The sequence below is a fragment of the Geotrypetes seraphini genome, chromosome 7 (genome assembly GCF_902459505.1).
Source record: "Geotrypetes seraphini chromosome 7, aGeoSer1.1, whole genome shotgun sequence".
In the NCBI taxonomy this organism is placed as follows: Eukaryota; Metazoa; Chordata; class Amphibia; order Gymnophiona; family Dermophiidae; genus Geotrypetes; species Geotrypetes seraphini.
This window is the reverse complement of record NC_047090.1, coordinates 190,133,647-190,148,679: the sequence shown is the minus strand read 5'-3', so window position 1 is coordinate 190,148,679 and position 15,033 is coordinate 190,133,647. Positions and strand designations below refer to the sequence as shown.

The 15,033-nt window shown below is 43.4% G+C and overlaps 1 protein-coding gene across 3 annotated transcripts in view; it reads right to left on the bottom strand.

Moving 5' to 3' along the window:
* The window catches only part of NOXRED1 (NADP dependent oxidoreductase domain containing 1), a 61,890-nt gene that overhangs the window by 9,975 nt on the left and 36,882 nt on the right, over positions 1-15,033 (bottom strand). For all 3 annotated transcript variants that reach the window (XM_033951636.1, XM_033951638.1, XM_033951637.1), the window contains 2 exons: positions 10,120-10,300; positions 5,444-5,598 (listed from right to left, as the gene is read on the bottom strand). In XM_033951636.1, the coding sequence (XP_033807527.1) occupies positions 5,444-5,598; positions 10,120-10,300 (336 nt within the window). The remainder of the gene's footprint in view (positions 1-5,443; positions 5,599-10,119; positions 10,301-15,033) is intronic.

Genomic DNA, 15,033 nt, shown 5'->3' with positions numbered 1-15,033 from the left:
GATACCCTGACTAAGGTATAGAAAAATAAGTCTGTAGTTTAAGCTGGCATTGGCTAGGGCTGGGCTTATGGTAGGCTGAAGGATAATTTTCACTGGTTTCAAATCACTTCCCATAGTCTTTTACTTAATCAAAAATGAAGCCAAGACTGATGAAAATTTGATAACTTGGATCGCCCACTGTAGAAACTTGATACTTGGCTAGATGGACCATAACTTTTATCTCCCACTCTAGGAAGTCTAAAACTTTTTTAAAACCACCTCCATTAACCACTTTCACCAGGTCCTCTGGCAATGCGTTCCAGAGCTTAACTATTCTCTGAGTGAAAATAAATTTCCTCCTATTGGTTTTAAAAGTATTTCCCTGTAACTTCATTGAGAGTTCCCTAGTCTTTGAAATTTCTGATAGAGTGAAAAAAAATCGATCCACCTGTTCTACTCCACTCAGGATTTTGTAGACTTCAATCATATCTCCCCTCAGCTGTCTCTTTTCCAAGTTGAAGAGCCCTAACTGTTTTAGTCTTTCCTCATAAAAAAGAAGTTCCATCCCCTTTACCATCTTGGTCACTCTTCTTTGAACCGATTCTAGCGCCAATATATCTTTCTTGAGATAAGGCGACAAGAACTGAATGCAATACTCAAGTTGAGATCATACCATGGAGTAATACAGGGGCATTACATAGTAACATAGTAGATGACTGCAGATAAAGACCCGAATGGTCCATCCAGTCTGCCCAACCTGATTCAATTTAAGAACATAAGAATTTTTTCTTCTTAGCTATTTCTGGGTAAGAATCCAAAGATCCTACCCGGTACTGTGCTTGGGTTCCAACTGCCGAAATCTCCGTTAAAACCTACTCCATCCCATCTAAACCCTCCCAGCCATTGAAGCCCTCTCCAGCCCATCCTCCCCCAAATGGCCATATACAGACACAGACTATGCAAATCTGCCCAGTACTGGCCTTAGTTCAATATTTAATATTATTTTCTGATTCTAGATCCTCTGTGTCATCCCACACTTCTTTGAACTCAGTCACCGTTTTCCTCTCCACCACCTCTCTCGGATGCGTATTCCAGGCATCCACCACCCTCTCTGTAAAGTAGAATTTCCTAACATTGCTCTTGAATCTACCACCTCTCAACCTCAAATGATGTCCTCTGGTTTTACCATTTTCCTTTCTCTGGAAAAGATTTTGTTCTACGTTAATACCCTTCAAGTATTTGAACGTCTGAATCATATCTCCCCTGTCTCTCCTTTCCTCTAGGGTATACATATTCAGGGCTTCCAGTCTCTCCTCATACGTCTTCTGGCGCAAGCCTCCTATCATTTTTGTCGCCCTCCTCTGGACTGCCTCAAGTCTTCTTACATCCTTCACCAGATATGGTCTCCAAAACTGAACACAATACTCCAAGTGGGGCCTCACCAATGACCTGTACAGGGGCATCAACACCTTCTTCCTTCTACTGACTACGCCTCTCTTTATACAGCCCAGCATCCTTCTGGCAGCAGCCACTGCCTTGTCACACAGTTTTTTCACCTTTAGATCTTCGGACACTATCACCCCAAGGTCCCTCTCCCCGTCTGTGCATATCAGCTTCTCACCTCCCAGCATATACGGTTCCTTCCAATTATTAATCCCCAAATGCATTACTCTGCATTTCTTTGCATTGAATTTTAGTTGCCAGACATTAGACCATTCCTCTAACTTTTGCAGATCCTTTTTCATATTTTCCACTCCCTCTTCGGTGTCTACTCTGTTACAAATCTTGGTATCATCTGCAAAAATACACACTTTTCCTCCTAACCCTTCAGCAATGTCACTCACAAATATATTGAACAGGATCGGCCCCAGCACCGAACTCTGAGGGACTCCACTACTCACCTTTCCTTCCTCCGAGCGACTTCCATTAACCACCACCCTCTGGTGTCTGTCTGACAGCCAGTTTCTAACCCAGTTCACCACTTTGGGTCCTAACTTCAGCTCTTCAAGTTTGTTCAACAGCTTCCTATGAGGAATCGTATCAAAGGCTTTGCTGAAATCTAAGTAAATTACATCTAGCTTATGTCCTCGATCCAGCTCTCCGGTCACCCAATCAAAAAATTAAATCAAGTTTGTTTGGCACGATTTACCTTTTGTAAAGCCATATTGCAGGGGTGTCCAATGTCGGTCCTCGAGGGCCGCAGTCCAGTCGGGTTTTCAGGATTTCCCCAATGAATATGCATGAGATCTATGTGCATGCACTGCTTTCAATACATATTCATTAGGGAAATCCTGAAAACCCGACTGGACTGCGGCCCTCGAGGACCGACATTGGACACCCCTGCCATATTGCCTCGGATCCTGTAACCCATTAGATTCAAGGAAGTTCACTATCCTTTCTTTAAGCAACACTTCCATTATTTTTCCAACAACCAAAGTGAGGCTCACCGGCCTATAGTTTCCTGCTTCATCCCTGTGACCACTTTTGTGAATAGGGACCACATCCGCTCTCCTCCAATCCCCAGGAACCACTCCTGTCTCCAGAGATTTGTTGAACAAGTCTTTAATAGGACTTGCCAGAACCTCTCTGTATCCTGGGATGGATCCCGTCTGGTCCCATCACTTTGTCCACCTTCAGTTTTTCAAGTTGCTCATAAACACTCTCCTCCGTGAACGGCGCAGAATCTACTCCATTCCGCGTTGAACTTACGGCTATGCAGTTAATAAGCACGACGTTATGTTATGTTTACTATCCCTAGCATATTTTTCTTGACCCTAGCATCTGGTAACTATGATTTGGGTTATTCTTCCCAATGTGCATCACTTTGCATTTGTCCACATTAAATTTCATCTGCCATTTATATGCCCAGTCTTCCAGTTTCTTAAGGTCTGTCTGCAATTTTTCACAATCTGTATGCATTTTCACAACTTTGAACAATATTCTGTTCAACTGTTGTTTATAAATCACAAATAGAGCTTTCCATTTCAATTTGATTTTGGTACAACTTTGTCAGAGATTCAGTTGCCTGTGTTTTTATATCATCTGGGTAGATAATTGGATTGTCTTTCAGACATGGGTGTAAAAGAGAACCAACACAGTCTATTTTACATGTTAGATGCACATGTACAGCGCTGTGTATGCCTTTCAGTGCTTTAGAAATGGTAAGTAGTAGTAGTGGATGAACAGGAAAATAAGTACGTATTAAAAGTTGGAAATGCTCTATGATGCCAGCAACGATGGATGAATCTGTTGCAGTAATAGTAAGAGACTTGAGCAACTGAGCAAGTGATGGAAGGACGTTGCAGGTGGTAGGAGTCTGATCAGAGGACAAGATTCTTGCTGCCCTATCAAAGGCAGACAAGGCACGTGTCATTTGATAATAGTTCATTTAAATCCAAAGCAGTTTCTGTAGTTTTTAAAAAAATCATTGAACTCAAGCTGCCAGTTGTTTAAGATGTGTTAATGGCCACCCTCCAGTCTTCCGGTACCATGCTGGATTTTAAAGATAGTTTACAAATCATTAACAATAGCTTTGCAAATTCATTTTTCAATTCTATTAGTACTCTGGGATGTATACCATCTTGTCCAGGTGATTTGCTACTGTTCAATTTGTCAAATTGCCCTATTACATCTTCGCATGTTACAGAGATTTGATTCAGTTTCTCTGGCTCATCAGCATTGAATACCATTTCTGGCACTGGTATCCCCCCCACATCTTCCTTGGTGAATGCCTTGGCTGCCGCAAAAAAATTAATCTCTCTGCTATGGCCTTGTCCTCCCTGAGCGCCCCCTTTACCCCTCAATCTAGCGGTCCAACCAATTCTTTTCCTGGCTTCTTCATCTTTTTTTTAACCTATTTATTTATTGAACATTTTTAACATACAAATATAAACCAGTACAAACCAAAACAGTTGTTACATAACTCTTTGAAACAAGGCCAACAAAATGCAAGAAAAGGTACTAGAAGCTCCCCCACACCACCACCACCCCTTCCCCCCACAGGTCCTGGATGCAGAGCAAAATAACTGTGCAAAGAAACATAATCAACAGCCCCTCCAAGCAGTCCAGTCAATATATGGCTTCGGCTTCTTGCTTTTAATATAACTAAAATATTTTTATTATGTATTTTTGCTTCTAACATGATCTTCTTTTCAAGGTCTCTCTTTGCCTTTATCAGCACCTTGCATTTGACTTGTCATTCCTTGTGCTGTTTCTTATTATTTTCAATCGGATCCTTCTACTTTCTGAAGGATTCTCTTTAAGCTCTTATAGCTTCTCTCACCTCACTTGTCAACCCTATCTGCTGCCGTCTGGTTTTCTTTCTTTCTTTTTTAGTACATGGTATACATCTGGTCTGGGCTTCTAGAATAGCATTTTTTAATAACATCCACATCTGATCTAAATTTTTGACATTTGCAGTTGTTCCTCTATGTTTCTTTTTTCCATTCTCATAGTCTCCTTTTTTAAAGATAAATGTTATTGTATAAGTACAGAGAAGAGAAACTTTGCATGGTAAGTCTATAAGATAATGCAATATGGGTAGATGACTTCCAGTCCAGAAAGAGATGGCAAGAATCTTTTAACTCAATTGATATTTGACAAGAAAATCACCAGAAGTAAACCAAAAGGAGAGCATACTCACAGGTTTCTATAATTGAACCCTGGGAGGATAATTCCTTCCTCTAGGTAGGAATAGTCATTCTAAATAGGATAGAATAGGATATGAAGCTAATTAACTTTCTGGCTAATATCTCTGAGCCACTGCTTCTATACAGAGATATACTGAAAAATCAGTACCAAAAAAGGTGCATAAATGGCTGCCTCTTCTGTGCCTCAGTCGCCACACAGAACTTGCTATACAGATAGTAAGCGAGTTTATCACTTTCTGTTGTAGAATTTGTAGGCTGAAATTGAGAGAAATTCTCCTTTTCTACTCCTTTAAGGCACCTCAAATCCAAGAAAAACTCCCATAAAAGAGAAAGTTGAGCTCAACTGAAAACAGTGACCACTGGCTAGGAGCTCATCCAGCCTGAGTAGCCAATGACCTCACTGGTATACTGCAATCATCTGCTGGAGAAAAGAAATACTGAACATTCTAAAGCTGCACAAAGCATAAGGGAGTGAATCATTATTTTGTTTCTCTGTCTCCGTCCACTGATTAGCAGCTATAACCCACATGTTCTGGACTGGTCTGGTTTGGATGCTAAGGAAGGATCAACAATTATGGTTGGGGTTTTTTCCAATTCTTTATTCATTTTTTTCATCTTCCATCAAGTGTGCAATATTACATCAATTAATTCATACACATCACAATTATGTTTTTAATTGGAATACAATAAATACAGAACCCATTTCTGCTTGTTCCTGCAACCACTTAGGAGGCTCCATTCTAGGCTAAATTTACAATATCAGCTGACTGAAACAACACTAAAGCTGGACAAATAAAGGAAATGATGCTATGTACCTCCAGGGTGCCAAGGACATGTTGCTTGTACAATGGCTTCATCATGCAGCGCAGCAGTAATTTTTCCACTAGTCCCCCAGATGTGGCTGTCATCATTAGCCTCATATTGGTACTCAGGTCTTAAGATGCTGCTGTGGCAAAGCAACTGTTTTAGTCTGGAACAAATTAACTCAGCATTAGTCTGTATCTAAGAAGAAAATTACAGTGATAACAAAAAGATCTAGTATACACGAGGGGCAGAAGAGGGGAGGGCTTTAGCTTCACTAGGCTTGTCTTTGCTCATGTACTACATTTATGAAAACTTTCTCAACCGCATTAAAAGTTCAAGATAATGCCCACCTAGAATGCCATAGTTTTGAGGGCAAGTAGCACTAGGAATAGCCTAATGGTTACTGTAGCAGCCTAAGAACCCCTGGAACTGGGTTCAATTCCCACTGCAGTTCCTTGTGACTCTGAGCAAGTCACTTAACACTCAATTACTCCAGGTACCTGTACAGTATATAATATCTAAACCACTTTGATTATAACCATAGAAAGGCAGTATATCAAATCCACTTAACCTTCCTTTGCCCCAGGTACATACAGTATCAAATTCCATCCCCGAGTTATGCCGCATTGCCTCCTCTCATGTGCACACTGCCACCCCACAAACAGTGCAGGAAGCAGGAGTTGCCAAAAATTCCCATTACCCTATAGTTTTCTCCCTGACCCAACCCTCCTCCCCCTTCCCTACCCTTATAACAACCCCAAACTGGAGGAAGTGACATCATTCTTATGAACGGCAGCTTGAGTGTTTTGCTCAGGTATCGTCCATTCTGACTTGACGACTGTAGCTCAGATCTACTCCTGGCTGAATTAGCTGGCTGGCTAACTATGGCCTCTAAAGTGAGAGGAATTAATTTAACGAGGTTCTCCTAAGCATCAACGGTAGACACCACATGGTGAGGCCTCAAGCATGGTGGAAAGCACTGGATCTGCCAAATATGATTCATGCCTTTTGCATGTTTAATGTACAGCGCTTCATGCATCTGGTATCTGTATAGAAATAATAAGTAGTAGTAGTAGCAGCAGCAGCTTTGGGTAGCCCAGGGAAATTTCTGAAAGTGGTGGTACCTGATTCAGGAAATAAAATGAAGGACTAGTTCTGTGAAATTGAAGCAGACATTCAAGCGATTCAGAGAAAAAGCCAATGCTGGCGCAAGCAGCAGGCTGGAGAAACTGTTCTCGCTGGCGAAGATTTAAAGAGGTATGGGGGGCAGGGAAGGAGCGAGGGGGTGGTGAAGAGGATGCAGGGGGATGCTACCGTCCCAGGCACCTCTTACCATCACTACGCCACTAGTTTGATGGGAGCTGGTTTTATATTATATATAAATATACTAGTCTTTAAACCCGTTACATTAACGGGTGCTAGAATATATGTATGTCTGTCTTTCTTTCTGTCTCACTCCCTGCCCTTGTGTCTTTCTTCTTTTATTTCTGTCTCCCTCCCTCCTATTATTTGTCTTTCTTTCTATTTATCTCTCTTTCTGCCCCCTATGCAGCATTTATCTCCCCTTGTCCACCTTCCTGTACAGTAGCCATATCAGCATTCCCTCCCCCTCCATTTCCTTGTGCATCAGCATTTCCCCCCTCCCTACTTCCCTGTGCAGCATTTTCCTCCCTCGGGCTAGAATATATGTGTGTGTGTCTGTCTTTATTTCTTTCTCTCTCTGTCTCCTTAGCCACTTTTTCCTGTCCATTCTCCCTTCTTTTTACCTCCCCTGTGTCCACGACCACCCCTTCACTGCTCCCTTTATCCAGCAACAGCCCTTCCCCCTTTGTTTTACCTCCCCCCTGTCCATCAGTACCTCTTCCTTCTCCCCCTGTCCAACAATAGGCATCCCTTCCTTTTTCCCCCTGTCCATCATCACCTCTTCCTGCTCCCTCTGTCCAGCAGTAGGCCTCCCTTTATTTTTTCCCCCTATCCATCAGCATCTCTTCCTGCTCCCCCTGTCCAGCAGTAGGCATCCCTTAATTTTTTTCCCCCTGTCCATCAGCACCTCTTCCTGCTCCCTGTCCAGCATTAGGCCTCCCTTCATTTTTCCCCCCTGTCCACCACCACCTCTTCATTGCTCCCCTTATCCAGCAGCAGCCCTTCTCCCTTTGTTTTACTTCCCCCCCTGTCCATCAGCACCTCTTCTTGCTCCCCCTGTCCAGCAGTAGGCCTCCCTTCATTTCCCCCCCCTGTCCATCAGCAGGTCTCCCTTAATTTCCCCCGCTGTCCATCTGCACCTCTTCCTGCTCCCCCTGTCCAACAATAGGCCTCCCTTCCTTTCCCCCCCTGTCCATCATCATCTCTTCCTGCTCCCCTTGTGCAGAGTTTTTTAATTAATCGGATAGAGTCATTGCGGCCCCCCCCCCCGCTCCCCTTCACTTGTAAGTCGGCGATTCAAGAAGCCTGTGCAGCAGTCTTCACACGCTGCTTCAGGTCCTTCTACTGCGCTTATTTGCTCTGCCGCGTCTCTGATGACATCATCAGAGACGCGGCAGAGCAAATCAGGGCAGTAGAAGAGCCTGAAGCAGCATGTGAAGACTGCTGCACAGGCTTCTTGAATCGCCGGGTAGGTATTCGGGTCAGCGGCAAGGGAAGGGGTGTGAGCGGCAAAGAACTCCTCTGGTCTGTTGCGGAGGGCGGCCCGGCTCGATTTATTGATTCGTTGGGGGGGGGGGAATGCGCTGTGTTGGGGGGAAGAGTAGGCAGACGCGGGGACCGTCCAGTTCAAGAGAGGAGCCGGGGGTGAGGAAGGCCGCCGCAGCTATGGAAATTTTTTTTTTTATTTGAAAGCCGCCGCCGGGGCCGCGCATGCGCAATTGTTTTTTTCGCTACAGCTCACGGAACACGTTTTTTTTAGTGCGCATGCGCGGCTTACCATCACGGAACACGTTTTTTTTAGTGCGCATGCGCGGCTTACCATTTTATTATATTAGATGTATATAGCCAGAATCTATAAGGAATGGGAGACTTTCATAGGAATATGTATTCCTGAAGCTAGAATATTCTGATGGTCCATGAAAAGCATGAGATTTTTTTGGGAGAGGGTATTAGTATTTGTGTGTTCAAAATTAAGACTTATGTTCAGAGGGTTTAATTAAAATTGAAAGTTTAGATTTAAAAAATCTAAGGGCTCCTTTTACAAAATGTCGATAGAGATTTCTACCGTCGGCTGGCGAGGTAAATGTTCCGACACTCATAGAATTCTTATAAGCATCAAAGCATTTACCTTGACGGCCCATGTTAAAACCTCTAGAGCCGTTTAGTAAACTCAGCGTAATTTTGGCAAGATGGATGGATAACTAAAGCAGCTGCCAAGTGGATGAGAACAGCTTGGGGAAGTAGAAAAGCAGTGGGGAAAACTGAAAGGAGCTACTTTAGGGGCAATAAACCTTTTTGTTAGAAAAGTAATCAGATGTAAGAGGGAAAGAAGGGTGCTTTGGTTCTCAAAAGTTGTAGCTGAAAAGGTATCACTGAAAAATGAAAAAGCTAAGATCAGCAAAGAAGCAAATGGGAGAACAGCTAGTCAATAATGAAAAATTCAGGGACAAGACATTCTTTAGATATGTAAGTGATAGGAGGAAAAGCAAAAGTTGCTTTGTGAGGCTCAAAGTAAAAGGGGAACAGTACATATGGCAGTTACCGGATGCTAGGGTCCACCTTGGGGGTTAGCGCCCAAGAAAAGGATCTGGGTATCATTGTAGACAATACGATGAAACCTTCCACTGAAAAAAAGCAAACAGGATGCTGAGAATTATTTAAAAAGGAATAGTTAACAAGACTAAGAAAGTTATAATGCCCCTGTATTGCTCCATGGTATGATCTCACCTTGAGTTCTGCGTTCAGTTCTGGTCACCTTATCTCAACAAAGATATAATGGCACTAGAAAAGATTCAAAGATGGTAAAGGAGATGGAACTCCTCTCGTATGAGGAAAGACTAAAAAGGTTAGGGCTCTTCAGCTTGGAAAAGAGACGGTAAGGGGAGATATGATTGAAATCTACAAAATCCTGAGTGGAGAAGAACAGGTGGATCGATTTTTTCACTCCATCAGAAATTACAAAGACTAGGGGACACTCAATGAAGTTACAGGGAAATACTTTTAAAACCAATAGGAGGAAATTTTTTTCACTCAGAGAATAGTTAAGCTCTGGAACACGTTGCCAGAGAATATGGTAAGAGCGGATAGCGTAGCTGGTTTTAAGAAAGGTTTGGACAAGTTCCTGGAGGAAAAGTCCATAGTCTGTTATTGAGAAAGACATGGGGGAAGCCACTGCTTGCCCTGTATCGGTAGCATGGAATATTGCTACTCTTTGGGTTTTGGGTAGTGACCTGGATTGGCCCGCGTGAGAACAGGCTACTGGGTTTGATGGACCATTGGTTTGACCCAGTAAGGCTATTCTTATATTCGTATATAAACTGATAAGGACAAGCAGACTTGCTCAAGAAACATTTCTGTCCTTGCTTGGATCCCTGAAGCAAAGCATATAATCAAGCATTTTAAAGTAGATGAATAAAACCCTATTTTTTCAACTTATTTTTTATAGTTTGCTTTTTCTTAAATATACTTTCCATTTACATGCTGCATTAAACAGAGAATAAAAATGAAAATCTGCAACACGGGGACCACAGCTGGTCAGTGTTACCTGGAGATAGGGACAGACGACACTAGACTGTAAACAATGCTGGATTCAGGTAAATCTTTCTGTATTTCAGAGCAGATACTGGGCAGCTGAGATGGAAGGCAACATAAGAAGAGGATCTTAGCCCAGGCTGCAAGGCGGCGATTGTGATAAAAGCAGTTCACTCCCAGGCTCAGCAGCTCCTCTGTGAGAAAAATGCAGTTGTGTGGTTACTGTGTTTGTTCACTTGAATGAATAGAAGTATAATTTAATAAAATAATATGCAATACCTTTTAAATGGGCTAAATTAATATCTTTGCTATCTATGCACCTTTGCTTTTCGGATAATTCATCCCTCTGTAATTCCCTCACCTGAGCATATTAATGTATCTTTTTGTCCAGTTTGTCTGCCTTGACTAGAATGTAAGCTCTTTTGAGCAGGGACAGTCTCTTCTATGTATTGAAGTACAGCACTGTGTATGTCTAGCAGCATTATAGAAATCAGGAGTAGTACCGTATTTTCACGCATATAACGCGCGCGTTATACGCGTTTTTACCTACCGCGCATACCCCTCGCGCGTTATACGCATGAGCGCGGTATACAAAAATTTTTTTACATAGTTCCCACCCCGCCCGACGCCCGATTCACCCCCCCCAGCAGGACCGCTCGCACCCCCACCCCGAACGACCGCTCGCACGCGCTCCCACCCGCACCCGCATCCACGATCGGAGCAAGAGGGAGCCCAAGCCCTCTTGCCCGGCCGACTCCCCAACTCCCCGACAATATCGGGCCAGGAGGGAGCCCAAACCCTCCTGGCCACGGCGACCCCCTACCCCCACCCCGCACTACATTACGGGCAGGAGGGATCCCAGGCCCTCCTGCCCTCGACGCAAACCCCCCCTCCCTCCAACGACCGCCCCCCCCAAGAACCTCCGACCGCCCCCCCAGCCGACCCGCGACCCCCCTGGCCGACCCCCACGACACCCCCACCCCCCTTCCCCGTACCTTTGGTAGTTGGCCGGACAGACGGGAGCCAAACCCGCCTGTCCGGCAGGCAGCCAACGACGGAATGAGGCCGGATTGGCCCATCCGTCCCAAAGCTCCGCCTACTGGTGGGGCCTAAGGCGCGTGGGCCAATCAGAATAGGCCCTGGAGCCTTAGGTCCCACCTGGGGGCGCGGCCTGAGGCACATGGGCCCAACCCGACCATGTGCCTCAGGCCGCACCCCCAGGTGGGACCTAAGGCTCCAGGGCCTATTCTGATTGGCCCACGCGCCTTAGGCCCCACCAGTAGGCGGAGCTTTGGGACGGATGGGCCAATCCGGCCTCATTCCGTCGTTGGCTGCCTGCCGGACAGGCGGGTTTGGCTCCCGTCTGTCCCAACTACACAAAGGTACGGGGAAGGCGGGTGGGGGTGTCGTGGGGGTCGGCCAGGGGGGTCGCGGGTCGGCTGGGGGGACAGCGCACGGAGAGTCGGGGAGGGCGAAAGGAGAATCGGGGTGGCCAGAGGAGAGTCGGGGCGGGCGAAAGGACAGTCGGGCAGCATGCGCGGTATACCCGTGAGCGCGGTATACAAAAGTTTTTGTACATAAAATCGTGGTTTCTGCGCGCTATACCCGTGTGCGCGTTTTACACGGGTGCGCGTTATCTGCGTGAAAATACGGTAGCAGCAATGACCTTGCGGACTGAGCCTCCTATATGAAATAAAAAAAAACTGTTGAAAACATATCTTTTTAGGATTTAATGTACCCTTTAGGATGGAGGCTAAGGTATGCAACTTACCTTGACCTCTACAAAGCACCAGGCTGAGCAATTCCTGAAGTGGCCATGTTGGGAATGGAGACAATAAACAGCTGGCTCCAAAATCGAGTTTACACTGTCTCACTTATTTATTTCATCCCCTTAGGGCATTAAAGGCAAAAACAAAAGTTCTCTCTCTAGTGCACTTGCACTGTTCTAAACACAATTCTAAATACTGTACAGTCAAACCTTGGTTTGTGAGCACAATTCGTTCCAAAAACATGCTTGTCATCCAAAGCACTCGTATAGCAAAGCGAATTTCCCCATAAGAAATTATGGATTCGTTCCACAACCCAAAAACTTTAATACATAATACATACTCGTATTGCAAGACTTTGCTCGTTTAGAACAGTCACTACACTCCTGCAGCGTCAGAGAGAAAAGAACCATCGGCTCAGTTGTGATGACGTGACACGTGTATACTGTATTGGAAGACTTTATTCGTTTAGAACAGTCACTACACTCCCGCAGCGTCAGAGAGAGAAGAACCGTCGGCTCAGTTGTGATGTGTGTATACTGTATGTACTTGTATTGCAAAACATTGCTTGTATATCAAGTTAAAATTTAATCAAATGTTTTGCTTGTCTTCCAAAACACTTGCAAACCAAGTTACTTGTAATCCAAGGTTTTACTGTACTTCAGATCTGTATCTAAACTGGGTAAGTTCAAAAGGCTTAAATAGCCATTCAAATATAGTTTCAAACATTGTTGCCATTTGCAAATCTTTGGACTATATAAATTCCTCCTTGGTTGCCTTCTCCAAGCCTATCACAGTCCAGCCCCCTTGGGCTATGGGGCTTGGCTCTTCTCTGCAGAAGTATGAGGCTTTTGGCTACTACTATTTATTATTTCTATAGCACTGAAAAGGTGTACGCAGCGCTGTACATTTTAACATACAATAGACCATCCCTGCTCAGAAGAGCTTACAATCTAATTTAGACAGGACATTACAGGATTGGGAAGATTATGGAGGAGGAAATGATGCAGTAGGTCTAGGTATCTGACAGCAATGAGTGGGAGTTAAGAGTTGAAAGCAGTTTCAAAAAGTGAACCTTTCTGTACACTCTCAACATTAAACAGTAGCAGTCTTACAAGTAACTTTGGCTCTGTTACCTCACTTGCTGTGTTATCAGCAGCTGTTCACTGAACCCTAATTCTAGCTCTCCAGCTTGGAAAAGAGACAGCTGAGAGGAGATATGATTGAAGTCTACAAAATCCTGAGTGGACTAGAACGGGTACAAGTGGATCAATTTTTCACTCCGTCAAAAATGACAAAGACTAAGGGACACGTGATGAAGTTACAGGAAAATACTCTTAAAACCAATAGGAGGAAATTTTTTTTCACTCAGAAAATAGTTAAGCTCTGGAACACATTGCCAGAGGATGTGATAAGAGCGGATAGCGTAGCTGGTTTTAAGAAAGGTTTGGACAAGTTCTTGGAGGAAAAGTCCATAATCTGTTATTGAGGAAGCCACGGGGAAAGCCACTGCTTGCCCTGTATTGGTAGCATGGAATATTGCTATTCTTTGGGTTTTGGCCAGGTATTAGTGACCTGGATTGGCCACCGTGAGAACAGGCTACTGGGCTTGATGGACCATTGGTTTGACCCACTAAGGCTATTCTTATGTTCTTATCCTCCCAATAAGATAGTAATCCCTTCCAAATCCCCTCAGATGAGGTTTAAATTACTTTCTCTTAGCTTTCTCTTGCTTTCCACTTGCTGAGGAGCCAATCTTACATTAAATATTTTGCAAGTAAGAAATAAGTGTTTACCCCTGAGGAAGAGACAAAACGGAATTCCACTGGGTAGTTTTGGACTATATCGCAATTGAAAAGTCTAACCAGCTAAGTGGTTCCCTTACTTAACCGTATAATAACAATAAGTAAAACATACACTCAAATATACAAAACAAAAACAAATTTGATAAGATCATCAAGGTGTGGCTTCTTGGGATTTTGGTTTAATTTATGTTTATAATTTTTTGGTCAGATATTATGGATTTGGCATTTGTTTTCTGTGTATGTGATCGAGGTATTCTGTTAGCATGATTTTTCTATGCAGCATTTTGTAGTAATTTGGCTTGTTCAATTGTCTTGATAGTGGAAAGGATATTTGTGTAGGGGATGGGAAAAAGGGTTTTTTTATCCGTGTTCTGTATTTGTGATTTTTAAAATTACAGTTGTACGGAATATTATTTTTATACTTTAATAAAACTATTTCAATATAAAATCATAACTATTTGAGACTTGTGTAGATGGGAACAGAATTCATGGGGATGGGGACAACTTTGTCCCCATATCATTCTCTAGATGCTACTTTCATTAATACAAATATAAAATAGATTACATTTTGTAATCAAAGAATTTTATATCAAAATGTATTCTACAAGTAAAAAATATCCTGAAAAGATGGGTCAAATTATCTATAAAATAAGAAATTTAAGCATTATAATATTTGTTAGGAGTCAAAGTTGGCATATAGAAATAATTCATAGTAGTAGTAGTAGTATTTTCACCAACTCCGACTCCAGTAACCCCAAAATTGCTTCCAACTAAAGCCCTGTCTCTTTAATCAAGCTGCACTGGAGGATTTTTGCGTGGGCTGGCGAGGTAAATGCTCCGATGCTTATAGGAATTCTATGAGCATCAGAGCATTTACCTCGCAGGCCCATGCTAAAAACTTCTAGCATTTCCATTGGGAAAGGGGTGACCCTATTACTGCACATCTCTTCCAGAGGGAAGAGATGGCAGGTTATGCTGTCTCAAGCTTTAGAGACATTGAGCATCTCAGAGCCCTAGAACCAATATCCGGCATTGCTAGAGATCCCATTTTGGAGGGGATCTATGAGCCTATTACAACTTTTCCAGTACACTATGCTATTATTCTGGTGAAATGGGAAGCTCCAGAGACTGAATTTAGATTGGGGAAAAGCTAAGGGTATGCATTACCTCTTGATGCTGAAAAGAAAGGAAAAACTGAAGCATGGGATAGTCACGTGGGATCTCTTAGAGAGGAAGAGATAATGGTTACTGCGGATGGGCAGATTGGATGGGCCATTTGGTCTTTATCTGCCATCATGTTTCTATGTAATAAACAAACAAGCTTCCCAAAATAATACACACAATTCACTTCATTCA